Genomic DNA, 13,957 nt, shown 5'->3' with positions numbered 1-13,957 from the left:
GTTTGCGCTCTGACAAATCAAAGACTTAATGGAAGTAATAAAACCCCAGAAAGCTAGTCCAATTTGCCATTGCTTGATGTTCTTAATAAGGTTGAGAGCAGTAATTAAAAGTACCTTTTACCCCTTTAACTAATTAAAAAAAAAAGCTTGTAGACATAATTCAGCATGAGAGCTACAAAACTTTCAGCAGAGATTATTCTGGATCTGTGGGTTTCCCCTCATATGGCTCCCATCACACAAGCAAGCCCAGCAGTCTGCTAACAAACAAGTTCAGTGTCCAGTTCTCTCTGCTCTTAAGGGCTTGTTATGTAACTGCTCACCCACAAGCTTCTTCAGCACAGTGCCTCTTGGCTGCCTGTGTCATATTACCTCTGCAGTAAATCTTTAGACCATGCTTCAGTATCACCTCATATCAACTCACCTGTACTTTAGGGCCACCTCCTGAAATTTTGGAGATATAACTCATGATATATTTAGCAGCTACAGTCTTTCCAGCACCACTTTCTCCACTATGAAAGAAGGAACAAAAATGTACCTGTTAGTTTTTAAATAACTAGAATGGAGTAATCTGAACATTTCTCATGTTCAACCAAGATTAGGTACCTTAACAATGAACAGTAATAAATATACTACATATTTACATCAGGAAGGCTGGTAATATATAGATTGTGATATAATATTATAGGCTGGTACTTGGATATGTTTGTGAATAAATAATTCTGAACACATCATCCTGAACAGACACTAGAATCTGCCTAGGGAATCTATGCAAACTGGGAAATAAATATACTTAAAGGAAGATGTTCAAGAGAGAACAAGCGTTTTAAGAACTCAATTCCCTTCTAAATTTAGTGTGATTCAGATCTTAACACAAAAACTCATTTGAAAATCCAAGCTTTGAATGCCATGCCAGAAACCTACTTCACTTCAGGAGTCTTTTGTTTTAGGTTTTCCTGAATGAAATAATGAGACATTATTAATCACATCCTGAATGACGGAAGAACTACCTTCCTGTTACTATGGCTGTTGACACAGGGTATAAGAAGTCTTAATATTCCATACTAGCTTTCACAATTCCTTCCTTCCGTTATAATACTTCACTTCAATGGTGAATAATGTTTACATCATCAATAGATTTGCCTTCTTGCAATTAGTAAGCTTCTCAAGAAGGAAAGAAGATTGGCATGCCAGACAATCCAACCTTAGGCATTATTTCATACCTTAAAGCTAACAGAATTCCTCCAGACTTACATAAATCTTGGCGGAAGGCAGCTTTGACCTTAATGAATGTATCCTAACCAGGTCAACTATATTAACACACACAAAAAAAAAAAACCAAAAAACCCACAACACATGGATATCAGTTCAATGTCATACAGACAATTGCAATGATTTTTTTTCTTGTTTGAAAATCTGCGCTGTCTTTAAACTTCTGAATAATTTCAGTGAATGTTGTTGACTCTTCTAGCCTGCTCCTACTTTTTCCTGGATATGGATCAAATGCACATCTTTTCCTGCACAAATTTTAGCTATGTTTGTCAGCGAAACATCAGTGTGCCCTGCACAGGAAAAAAGACTTGCTGAGAATGTCATCTCAGAGCTCCTTATCAGCATGAGTAATGGAGATTTTTCTAAAGGTTTAATTCTGAAAAAGCTTCCCAAACTGTTACACTGTAAATGTAATTTTACATCTTTAAAGCTTCCAAACAGTATAGAAATATTGACAGACTTCCCCACCACCCCCCCAGCAAAACATTTCCATGCTTTTGTCTTCCTCTGACTGCAGGTATACAGATAAACCAGGAAAACTGAAAAGCTACTTCTTCATCTGTGACACGTCGACCATGATTTTAATTATTATGAGTATTTTTTTTGCAATCATCAAGACGACTGCTTTTATTATTGGTATCTCCTACACTCACAGGGACAGAGAGAGTTTGCCGGATGGTATTTAGAAGTTCAACTCAACAATAGTCCAATATTTATAATATTTATTCAAAGCACAGTAAATTTGTTCATCCTGTTATTAAACAGGATAGACTCAATCTAAACCAGACCATATATCATACTCATCAGTTTATATACACAGTTTTCAACTGATTACAGAGGAGGATTTGGGGTCAAAATCTGAATGATTTTGATCAGGTATTATTTATCATACAGAAAAAAAATAACACATTTCAGTAAGATTTTCTTTGATGCATAAATTATCCTTCTGCTCTTTGCTTATATTATGTGTGCTTTATATTTTCTTAGATTCATAGAACAGTTTGAGTTGGAAGGAACCTCAAATATCATCTAGTTCCAACCCCTGCCGCCACAGGCAGGAACACCTTCCACCAGACCACAATGCTCAAGGCCTCATCCAATCTGGCTTTGAACACCTCCAGAGAAGAGGCATCCACAACCTCCCTGGGCAACCTGTTCCAGTGTCTTAAACCCTCACCCTCATTTGAGAGTCTGCCATTGGAACTGGCAAACATAGGAGCACCTCTGCTTATGAAAACAAGCTAAAAGAATTGCAGCTGTTCAGCCTGGAGAAAAGAAGGCTCCAGCAAAACACTTCAGTATCTGAAGGGGACCTACAGGAAGGCTGTGGAACGACTATTTAGAAGGGCTGGGAGTGACAGGATGAGGGGCAATGGTTTTAAACTGGAGCAGGGTGGATTTAGGTTGGACATGAAAGATCAGACTAGATGTGGCCCTGGGCATCCTGACCTAGTTGGATGTGTCCCTGCTCACTGCAGGGGGATTGGACAAGATGATCTTTGAGGGTCCCTTCCAACCCAATGCAATTCGTGAACCTGTGAAATTGACCTGGAAGAATATAGTTCCATTTTATTGTTAGCTTCTGTTTCAGTATAAGTGGTCCTTAATATTAGATTCATTTGGCTGAAAGACTATTTGTCCGAGTTTGCTTTAGATTTATGCATGCATACACTGTATTTTTCCTGCTTTATGCTTTTATTGATCAGGGACCAGTAAATTGCTCCAATTAAACTAAAACAAAACAGGATGATGTATTATTTATGTACCAAAGTAACTTTATCTCAGGGTATGGCATTTCGCCACTAGTAAAGCTCAGGTAGTCAGGTCTCACAGGGAAATTGTGGCATTCTTTCCAAATGATTGTTATATAGAAGCTTTTATACATATATGTTACTGCTCTTCTGCTATTAAATCTATTTTAAGATGATGCAAAAATCATTTTTTAGCTTGGTGGTTTTAAGTACAGTGGAAGTATGGTGGTTTTAAAGTGTGAAAAAATATTATAATGGCTTAAAGTAAATGGATTATGGTACTGACAAATTTCTCAGACTTTTCTTACTAAAAATAAAAACATTACATAGTCTCAATCACTAACAAAAAGGATAATGTTTTGAAAGATATACTGATTCTTCTAGCACTATTTGCTGCTTCAGAAAAGTGACATTTTGTTCAGCAATATCAATTAACACTTAGCTGAAATCAGAGTAAGATTACAAATGCAGAGGGAAAAAATTTTTGCTATGTCCTTCAAGAGGAAATAAAATCAGTGATTAGAGCAGAGGTGCAAGATCTGATACTCAGCCTCAACCTTCTCTCTAAAATGTATTTGCTGAATGACATTTAATACAGTATCCCTTACTGTAAAACAATATATGTAATACTTAACTACATTGCCAGGACAACGCAGAAATTTTAATAACAAATATTTATCAAAATCTTTTGGGTCTGCCAGTAAAGAACATTGCATACATAAAGTAGTCTGATGTGTTTGTCTAAGTTTTAAAATTTATTTACATAGAAAAACTGCTTTCTCTAATTATGCTCAGAGAAACATCAATAGCATAACTTTCACGAAACAATTTTCCCTTCAGAATCAGAACTTTTACCTAAATTTTCTTACTGTGTTAGGTTTATATTTCTAACACTCCCTTATTAAAATTCAACCATATTTCTAGGCATTTTACACCAACCAGTCATTCTGATGTTCTGGAGAGTTGAGATACAGAATCTGACAAGAAATCCCATATTAAATTTTGAACATAATAGACTGAAGATAGACATGAGTTGTTCACTAGAAGTAGTTGGGATGGTAAATGATCTTTCCATTAACATAAATTTGTACTATTTAAGACATATTGTCATTTCAAGTATGCAGTCATTATATGTAGCCTTACAGTATTCAAACACTGCCACAAGGATATAAAATGCAAACTAACATCATAAGTAAGAAGGACTAAAAACTGCTTTAAAGCAACTGCAACATCTCCTGACAGAGATCGATCATAGGAAGACAGTAAAAATAAATTCTCCGCTATAGAAAGGTAAAAGCTTAAAAACAACCTAGAGAAACATTTTTATTGCTACATCATAGACAAATACTAATCATAACCTCCACTCTCTTAAGAGGACAATGACGGCCCAGGAGGAATTGAAAACCACAACAGACAATTCCTTGCCATTAAAATCTTGATTCAACTACTGCTTTTTCATAGCTTGGAAGGGCTGCCACTCCAAGCAAGGAAGAAATGCAGACAGTCCGTTGGTTCAATAGAGGCTTAAATATCACACTGCAGTAAAGCATAAACTTGATGAGACATCAAACTCCAGCATGCCTTACTCATATAATTAAACTTCCTTTGTAATTCTGTTCAGTACAGACAAAAGGAGGGAAGAAGAGTGCTTTTTGCTCTTCCCACCTAAGCATACTCCACACCTGCATCCAGCCCAGCCAGAGTCCAGTCCATGAGCAACCTCACTGTTGACACTTTTAACATCATTCAAAATAGCTCATGGCTCCTCAGTTATAATTAGACATGCGTACATCTAATTCTCTTAATGCCCATGTATATATGCTGCAATTACTCTACTAATGAAACAGGCTTCCTTGGTCTTGGAAAGACTCTTTGGTAATAGTTTTCCTTTTTAAATTAGCTATATCACATTAAAAAAAAAAAGTTGCTATTTATTCAGCCTTTCAGAGAACTCTGTTTTCTTTTGGATGTGTTTTCCTAGTTCATTCACTGAGTCTCTGAAGAAGATGAGCTTTTCGTATCAGCATCTAAATGCATGAATAGGAGTTCCGGAATTACATGCCCTGGCAAAAGAGGGTGTGATCCTCACACACACACACAGGGTCCTGACTGCAGACAGACACTGTGGGGACCTTCCTTCACCTGCCTGGAAACCTCTGTCTAGTTGCCAGGAATGCACATTCACTCACAGATCCAGAGGCACATGCCTTAGGTGCCCAAACCATATGCTGTAGGAAGATACAGGTATGCACCAATCCTTTTACCCATCATCCTCATGTCTCCATTCCTGAGACACCATGCAAACCAAATTATTTTTAATTTTTCTCCTCTCTCCTTTCCCTGCTTCTTGGGAAAGTCAATAGGTCAGTGGTCTCCAAATGCTTTTGATCGCACAAACCATCATCAAAAAAAAACCCAACTAAGCACATACTCCCAATGTATGTATGTGGAGAATTTCTATTTATAAATTGCATGTATCTACTATGAAAGGTGTACTATTTTATTCCTGCATCCCAATGGATTTCACTGCACAGCTCTTGTGATTCTTGCACTGCACTTTGGAGACCACTGCAAAAAGTAAAGTGTAGTTCCAGGTATGCTACAATTAACCTCTGAAGTTTTCTATGTAAGAAGGAAAGTCAGATGAGGTATTACACACCAGCTCAAATATCCTGCAAAATTGATAAAAGTGTGCTCTCTGCACACCTTTTTAATCATACCCCATCATACACCCACAAATGAGAACAAAGCATACTTCTAGACCCAAAATTCACTTTGACTGTGTCTTAAGTAATGCCTGTCATTAAAAAGGTTCAGTAATTATTTTACAGTAAATTCCCTCAAACTAATAATTAAAATAGAGTAAGAGTAAAGACAAAATTAATTTTCCAGTACCTCTCTCCTCCTTTTGTCTCTGATAAAATGCAAGCAAAATTCCAAAACAAACAAAAGTGTATTTTTAACAGGGGAAGAAAGAAACAGTACTAAAACCAGAGTATGGTAAATGCAGTTAATGTGAGAACGTTGGCTTTAACAGCATTTGCAGCTGCTATAGTTGTTAGTCAACCTCAGTCAAGCCATTGCTGCTTTGGTATTCAGCATGTGAAAGATTTCTCATGGCTAAGCTATCATCAGGATTTCACGGAAAAACAAAATGGGTCAGAAAGTACTTAGCTATTCTAGAAAACCCAAAAACGGTCAGTGGTCATGGACACGGAAGATTTTTATCACAAAAAACATAATATAAAAAAAACTCACAACTTTTCTGCTTTAACACCAAAAGATGATTTTTTTTAAAAGATCTTTTTCTTACCTAATGATGACACACTGATTTTCTCTGTCAATAATCATGTTTCTGTACATGCTGTCTGCAAGAGCATAAATATGTGGTGGGTTTTCATACTGCGCCTAGGAGGGGGAGAGAATGGAGAATAATTTTTCGATACAGCATTAAACAGCACAGAAAGAGCAATATGAATTTTTATTTAAATTGAAAGAACTATTTTCCTGGAAAAAAACAATCCTGAGCTACAATTTATACTGAATTTTACCCAGAAATTTGGTTTTAATAGAAACAAATATCTGGATTTTGTTATTGATCTTTCTGTCATCCATAATTTTCTCCTAAACTATCATAAACACCCTATTTCAAAAACATTCTATGCTTGAAATATATTACTTGTCCAAGAGAAACTCAAGTAATTTAAGCTTATTCCACCAGTGGTCACATGCTAACAATAAACTACCCAAATGGCTACAGAGAGCCTGGTGTTGTACATTTCATTTCCATCTGCTGAGTCAAACCAGTTTCCTGAATTTATGGACATGCCCAAGTTGAGCAGAACAGGAAAGTGCATTTTAAGTCCCTAAGGTCCTTGTGCTGATTCACTCTTCAAACTGTATTTTCAAAAGTGGTGTCTAATTTTGGTGTCTTCTCTTTTTTTATTGTTCTTGTTGGACTGAGAGTTCTCAAGTCATCACCTTGGCTGTTTTTTATTGTGTGCCACACTTTAATCATGCAGTAGCTTAAAAACCACCTTTGCAGCAGGAGGAACGTTTTTAGGAGAGAAACCTGATATGGAATAGAGTCAAGCAATACAAGTATTTTCTTGAAATGCTAACCCTGTGTTCCAGGGAATTCAATTTGAAGACTCAATAAATAGTAATGGGTATCATCCAAGTTCTCCCAGGCTAGTACAATGTGACCAAAACCTAGAAACAAATGCTTGCAAGAATTTAACCACGCAGAATAGTATTTACATGCCTCTGAATACTGCAGTACATTTTAGACTGCTTTACTTACTGCTCCTTGGTACATTTCAATTTCCTTTTCCCCAAAATATGGCATTTGCTTGAAAGGATTCACAGAGATTAATACAGAGCCAATATATGTCTGTATTCAAAACAAGTTAAGGTAACTACAAATTTCATGAAGTACTATCTTACCACTAGTGACTGCCAAATAACTTTTCCATATACTACATAATACTGCACAGCTTCAGATAACAGTAAAAACCCCACAGTTTGCAATAAGTTTTAATTAAAATGAAATTAGCAGGCTTAGAAAAATATAAACATATCAGTCAATGGCATACTCTCATATTATCAAAATATTTATTTTAGGACAAGCTAAGTAGAGAAACACATATTAGAGGCTCAAACACAACACACCTTGAAAAAAATACAGAAAGAAAACAGCATATTTAAAGTGGTTTACTCCTTTGTAACTGGTAACTGAGGAGGTCATATTGTCAGTATTAGAAAAGATTGTTTTGACCTTTGCAGACTATAGTATAGTGACACATTCTGATCTCACAGAGATAGTGCTGAGCATGCACATACAGAATGGAAACAGCCACTACTGAGCTAAACTGGACAATTACTCATCTCCATGTACTAGTGAGGGAGCTAAGGGAATTAGGTAATCCAGTATATGGTGTTATTTTATGAGTTATTTTATTAAGAGTCCCTACGAGTCTTATCCTGCAGGCTGTCCTGTAAGAAGACACTTGGTTTTAAGCTATTATTAGTCCCAGAAAGGTTTTTTGCAGCATTTTGAATGTTAACACTTCACTGCTCTGCATTCAGCTGCACATGTTCCTACATATACAAAATACTTTAGAAACTTTGGAATTAGAATTGCAGAATACATACATAAAGTAACCAATACTACTTTACAGGCAGTTCATTGAGCTGGCAGTTAGCAGTGTACTCGTGTCAAGGAGTCCAAAATATTGTACTTCAGGTTTCATTTAACAATCTGGAATTGCTCATAAGCAAACTTACTATCTAAGATTTCCATACAAACACAGAAAAAATAATAAATTTATCCTTTATATCTTACCCTGTTGGGGTGCCACAGCACAAAATGGCAACTAACATGTTAGAAAAGTATAACTGAGTGAACATAATTTCTGTACTGTTAATTTGCAGTGTTTTCTTCATACATATTTAAATTTAATTCAAAGAAGAGTGACAACATCTGGGTCTTGGAATATAATAAATCAAGCATTCATTGTGCCAGTATAAATACCCAAAGTGACAGCTTTCTGTTGGTAAACAATACCAGCATTTTCTGGGACAATTCAGTAACCTCTATGCAATGTAGCAGAGAGAAATTGTTCATTCATGGGGGAACATACAAACCACTAAAAGACTCAAGAGACCATCTCCATGTTAGAATGAAAAGCCTCTGCAGAACTGCAAAAGCAGTCTTTTCTCCCTACACAAAGGAATTATAACGCTTTAAAAGAAGGCTCTGACCCCTAAGGAGACCACAAGCCCCCTTGGAAAACATTATGCCTGCTTCAGTAGAAAGACCATCTCTAAGTTAATCTCCCTTGTTTTTATAAGAAAAAGCATAAACCCGTTTCTTCAGCACAGAGCACTGAAGATTTTGTGAATGCAGTGCATGGAAGAAGCAGATTCCGCAGGGACAAAAGTGCTTGTGTTACTTACAGGAAGAGTGCTTTGCTTTGTTACATTATCATGTTTCTATAAGGCATGTTTAATCATGGTGTGGCACATTACTGAACAGAGGATCCAAACCCATACGCACACACATAAAAACCTCTGCTACTTGGAATGGAAATAATCAGCATAACTGCAATATTAATTTTCCTCTATCACTCCTTGATAAATTGACTTGCTAATAACCTCTTAACCATCTGAATATATGGAAATAGCCAGATATTGTTATATTTCCTTCCCTTTCTGCTAAAAAAGTTTAACTCTTCAAGGAAACTGTTCTCAAGATGTTGGGTCTCTCTCTCCCCCCTCCGCCTCCTGGACACTGACCAGGGTCTGTGCCCAGATGCCACATCCAGATGCAACTGGGAAGAATAAAAACCAGGCTACAGCAGAAGAAAAAGCAGTTATCACTTTCCAGTATATATCTAGACTGACTGGTGTTTACCAAACCAATTACTGCAGCTCTTGTTACATTGCTAAATCTAAAGATGAAATCGTGACTACTCTTATATCATGGAATTCCTTTCATATGAATTAAAAAAACAAAACAAAACAAAAACCAAAAAAACCCCAAAAAGCCCAAAACCTTTTGCTATGAAATCTGTTTTTATTTTTAGGTTGTATGTTCAGTTTAAATATTTCATATTTTCATTAACCAAAGAAAAAAAAATTAAGTGTGAACACTGTAGGTTTGCAGATGTTCCCATGTCTACCTGTTTTTATCAATCCATAACTCACAGTATTAACAGTTCCAGAATACATTGTACATGTGGCTGTGTCACAGAAGAAACGCTATTTTGAAAGCATTAGAATTGGGGAAGTATAGAAGACAACCTGGCATGAATACACTTATATACACCTGAAACTTATCAATTCTTGCTCTTAGAAGTAGCATTACTGCAGTAGCCTCAGGGATCATGAGGATACAATCACAAAAACAATTCCAAATATCAAGAATACCTTAAAATAACTTTTCAGATCTCAATTTCAACCCTCCTAATTAGCTCAATTAACAAAGCATTAGATTTTGTCTAACCTCATGTGAACTGTCATATAAAATGCTCGGCATCTTTGAGTAATATGCTTAAACAGAATACATTTGTGTAATTAGTTTTACACTAGCTAACCAAGTCCACTAAAATACCCTCTGTAAAGGATACAAAAATATAATCATCCATGTATCGCTTCTTTAGGTTCTCCACTATGGAATCCTCTGTGATTTTGGAAAGAAGGACCATATCATCCACTCCACTGTGCTTGACATTGTGGCTCTGCCAGTGATATCTGTAGTGTCCTTTGCTGCCCTGCAGATAGGCACAAGAAACATCACATTAGTATGAAACAACTGAAAACCAGCTATTCAAACTCCGATACTTCTCTTTAACTGATTTCTATTATTTGATCCAGATATTACATAGAAGCATACATGACCGTGAGTTAGCAACACGTCCTTGTGGCCAAGAAGGCCAATGGTATCCTGGGGTGTATTAGAAGGGGTGTGGTTAGTAGGCAGAGAGAGGTACTCCTACTCCTGTACTCTGCCCTTGCGAGGCCACATCTGGAATATTGTGTCCAGTTCTGGGCCCCTCAGTTCAGGAAGGACAGGGAACTGCTTGAGAGAGTCCAGCGTAGAGCCACAAAGATGATTAACGGAGTGGAACATCTTCCTCACAAGGAAAGGCTGAGGGAGATGGGTCTCTTTAGCTTGGAGGAGAAGAGACTGAGGGGTGACCTCAATAATGTTTATGAATACATGAAGGACAAGTGTCAGAAGGATGGAGCCAGGCTCTTCTCAGCGATGTCCAGTGATTGCCCTGGGACAAGGGGCAATGGGCGCAAGCTGGAGCATAGGAGGTTCCATCTAAACATGAGGAAAAACTTCTTCACTGTGAGGGTGGCAGAACACTGGCACAGGCTGCCCAGAGAGGTTGTGGAGTCTTCTACGGAGACATTCAAAACCCACCTGGATGCGTTCCTGTGTAACCTACTCTAGGTGACCCTGCTCTCACAGGGGGTTTGGACTAGATGATCTTTCCAAGGTCCCTTCCAACCCCTAAGGTTCCACGATTCTGTGATATATAAATGACATCTGACTTGCCTCTGAACTATTAAAGAATTGCACTGCCCTCAAAACCACAGGAGTTTTGTGAATGTCTACACACAGAAAGGATTTCAGATGGGCAGACATTTCTAAATTTAGTGGGAAAGAACCACAATTATTCCAACTGAGATGCAGTTATTGGAAATTAAGGATGTAAAGACAATTCTTACAGTGCAGCTACTAGTAATGAGGATAATTACTACCTGATTGAGTACAGTGGATTTTCCATCCTTTAGACTTCGAAGTCAAATCTGCACATATGCTGTTAATCAAAGGGAAGCTGTGAGCCTGATGCAGTAAGTATTCAGTGATGTTCTGCAGATTATGCTACACAGCTTGTCAGCTGCATGTCTTAACAGTCCCTTTTGATCTATGAGTCACCATGCTTAACTGACATCTAAATAGATATTCTTTCCACACAAAAAGAAACTATTTCAGGATGCTACTGAAAACTTGTGACATTTCAGGCTCTACTACTTGAAATAAAAATCTGGGCTTTTTTTTCCAGCTGATTAGAACAGTAGTTAGGTTCTATGGATACACCCACAAATAAGTTTAAATGAAGTCTAGATAAAATGCTATTAATTCAACTTTCAATCTGTTCTCCAAACCCAAACCTATTTTCTGTAGCCTGGCAGATAATGCTAATGGAGTTCTGCCCTCTTGCTTTTTCATATTTTAATTCTTAACTGAAATTAGTGATACAAGTATGCTGTCAAGGAAGACCTTGGCATAGAAAATGGCAGTTGCGTATGCCTCTCATTTTTCAGTACCACCATTTCAAACAATGGGATTTAGCTACACTGCTCTCACATATGTTACGGATCAAGTAATATTCATCATCTTATTATAAATTATATATAAATATTATCTATACTTGTTATTATAAGGTATTTTGCAAATAAAATAATGCATATTTTAGCAGATTAAATAATAAAATGTAGGTACTCTGAACACTATGGCTGCCCTCAAGTGTTTTGAAATGGAGCATTAGCAATCTACAGAGGTACAACTTCTGTATGTACACACTTCCCCACAAGCAAATGACCTATGCAACTGTGCTAACAAAAGTGTCTGCCAAATTGTTTCCTTGTGTAAATACTCAAGCACTTGCACCAACACCAGACATGGGAGTGAGAACTACAAATGAAGTCAGGGGAGCACAAGGTTCTCATTTTAACCTAAAAGAATGGCTAAAAGTGTTCATTAAACTAGTCTTGCTACACTTTTCCACAAACCTCACTGCATCTAGCAGGGGGAAAATTCCCAAAACTTGACACAGTTTTAATATATAATGTATATTAGTAAATGGAGACAAGCCTATAGGTCAGCCTTGTCTCAACTGACATGAAAAACAAGGACCAACAGGTTTATCTCCAGTTAGATTAACTTGCACTAAAACCAGACCCATTTTACTACTGCAGAAAGCACAGAACTCACATGTTTTCTATAGTCTCCAGCCATTACTCCTACTGATGCAGCTCCAGCACTGCAAACAACACTAAAGAACAGTTGCAAATTTGAATTACATGAATGCTTTTTAAGTATAGCACTGCAGAGGTAAATGTCCGAAAACACACCATCTCAGCAATTTTCTTCCAACATTCTCAGCTTTACATGGGCTTCAGTAAAATAATAATCTTAAAGTAGCTTACTTCACATGAATCTTGTCAATTTTATTTGCACAATGTAGTGATCAGGAAGCACTGATAAAATGAAGGACATTGTACAACATGTAACTGAAAAAATCAGTTGAAGATTGCATTATTGAAGAAAAGAGAAGTCTAACAGAGAAGCATAATTTCCTTCACCATACTCATCAGCTACTTGTGATACTACACTCGGAAAAAGGAACTGGCAACATGGTCAAAAGGTATGGTATCAGAATAAATGCAGACAATTACATTCAAAGCTATATAAAATGTGATTTAGTATTAGATAACAGAGTAAGCTATAGAAAATGTGTAAGAAATGAGAGTGGGAAAGTAATCAAACTTCCCATTAGAAACTGTGGCATCATACCCGGTAAATGCAATGAGGACAAAGCTCATAAAGCCACAAGACACATGGAAAATGTGCACACAGTTTGCAAAACAGCAGGCTTCATAGAAGTCAGTGACTATTGCTGACTGTGATTAAGCCACACATGATACCAGGCCAAAGGGTTCTTTCCCAAAAGCAATGCAAACCAGCACGCAAGCAAGAGGGGCAGTGCCAGGAAGGCTTAGCTGGCCCTGATAGCAGCTCTCCCCAGGGTCTGCACACTGCTGTAATCAAATCCAAGTACTGCAACATCCCAAGCAGAGAAATGGAAAAGGATGCAGAGAGATGTAATAAAAAGACAGGTGCCTAAATACCCAAGAAAGCAAGAGTACAGAAGACAGTTGACAGTAGTAGCACTAAGTACACTTTAAACAACAGTTTCTGTCAGTAGTCTGGGACTACTTTTTTGTCCCTTAAAGCATGGCCTTACACGTAAATACACAGAGAAGCAGCGAGTCACCACCAGATTACTGTCAGTCTTCTTCCTAGCATCTAGAAACAAGCCCAAGCTTTAGTTGTGTCTAACTGCATCTGTGATGAAGTTTTGCTTTCACTCTCCCTTCTCCAGGAATCTATCATCAGTAGGATGGCCACATGCAGTGGCTAGCACCTCCTTGGTCCGGGCAACAAAACAGGGAGTGCTGCTTCTACAGGACACTCAGCTACCTCCACTTTCTTGCTCTTACAAGTATGAGTAATGAATCAAATTCAGCAGTCTATGCTGAATTTATCAACTCCAGCAACTTCCAACTGGTACTGTAGCCACAGCCAGACAACAGCTAACTCGCTTTTATATACAGTTTTAGAGTAACTTTTTAAAAAA

General features: G+C 37.4%; 1 protein-coding gene across 1 annotated transcript in view; it reads right to left on the bottom strand.

Annotated features, from left to right (window-relative positions):
- MYO1E (myosin IE) overlaps positions 1-12,555 on the bottom strand; it is a 58,349-nt gene extending 45,794 nt beyond the window's left edge. Inside the window, exons 1-5 of the mRNA XM_054388153.1 lie at positions 12,532-12,555; positions 10,151-10,294; positions 7,324-7,413; positions 6,334-6,428; positions 422-509 (exon numbers count right to left, since the gene is read on the bottom strand). Of these exons, the coding sequence (XP_054244128.1) occupies positions 422-509; positions 6,334-6,428; positions 7,324-7,413; positions 10,151-10,294; positions 12,532-12,555 (441 nt within the window). The remainder of the gene's footprint in view (positions 1-421; positions 510-6,333; positions 6,429-7,323; positions 7,414-10,150; positions 10,295-12,531) is intronic.
- Between the last annotated feature and the right edge of the window lie 1,402 nt (positions 12,556-13,957).

The sequence above is a fragment of the Indicator indicator genome, chromosome 16, assembly GCF_027791375.1.
Source record: "Indicator indicator isolate 239-I01 chromosome 16, UM_Iind_1.1, whole genome shotgun sequence".
In the NCBI taxonomy this organism is placed as follows: Eukaryota; Metazoa; Chordata; class Aves; order Piciformes; family Indicatoridae; genus Indicator; species Indicator indicator.
Note: the sequence above shows the minus strand (reverse complement) of the source record. Positions and strands in the feature narration are given on the sequence as shown.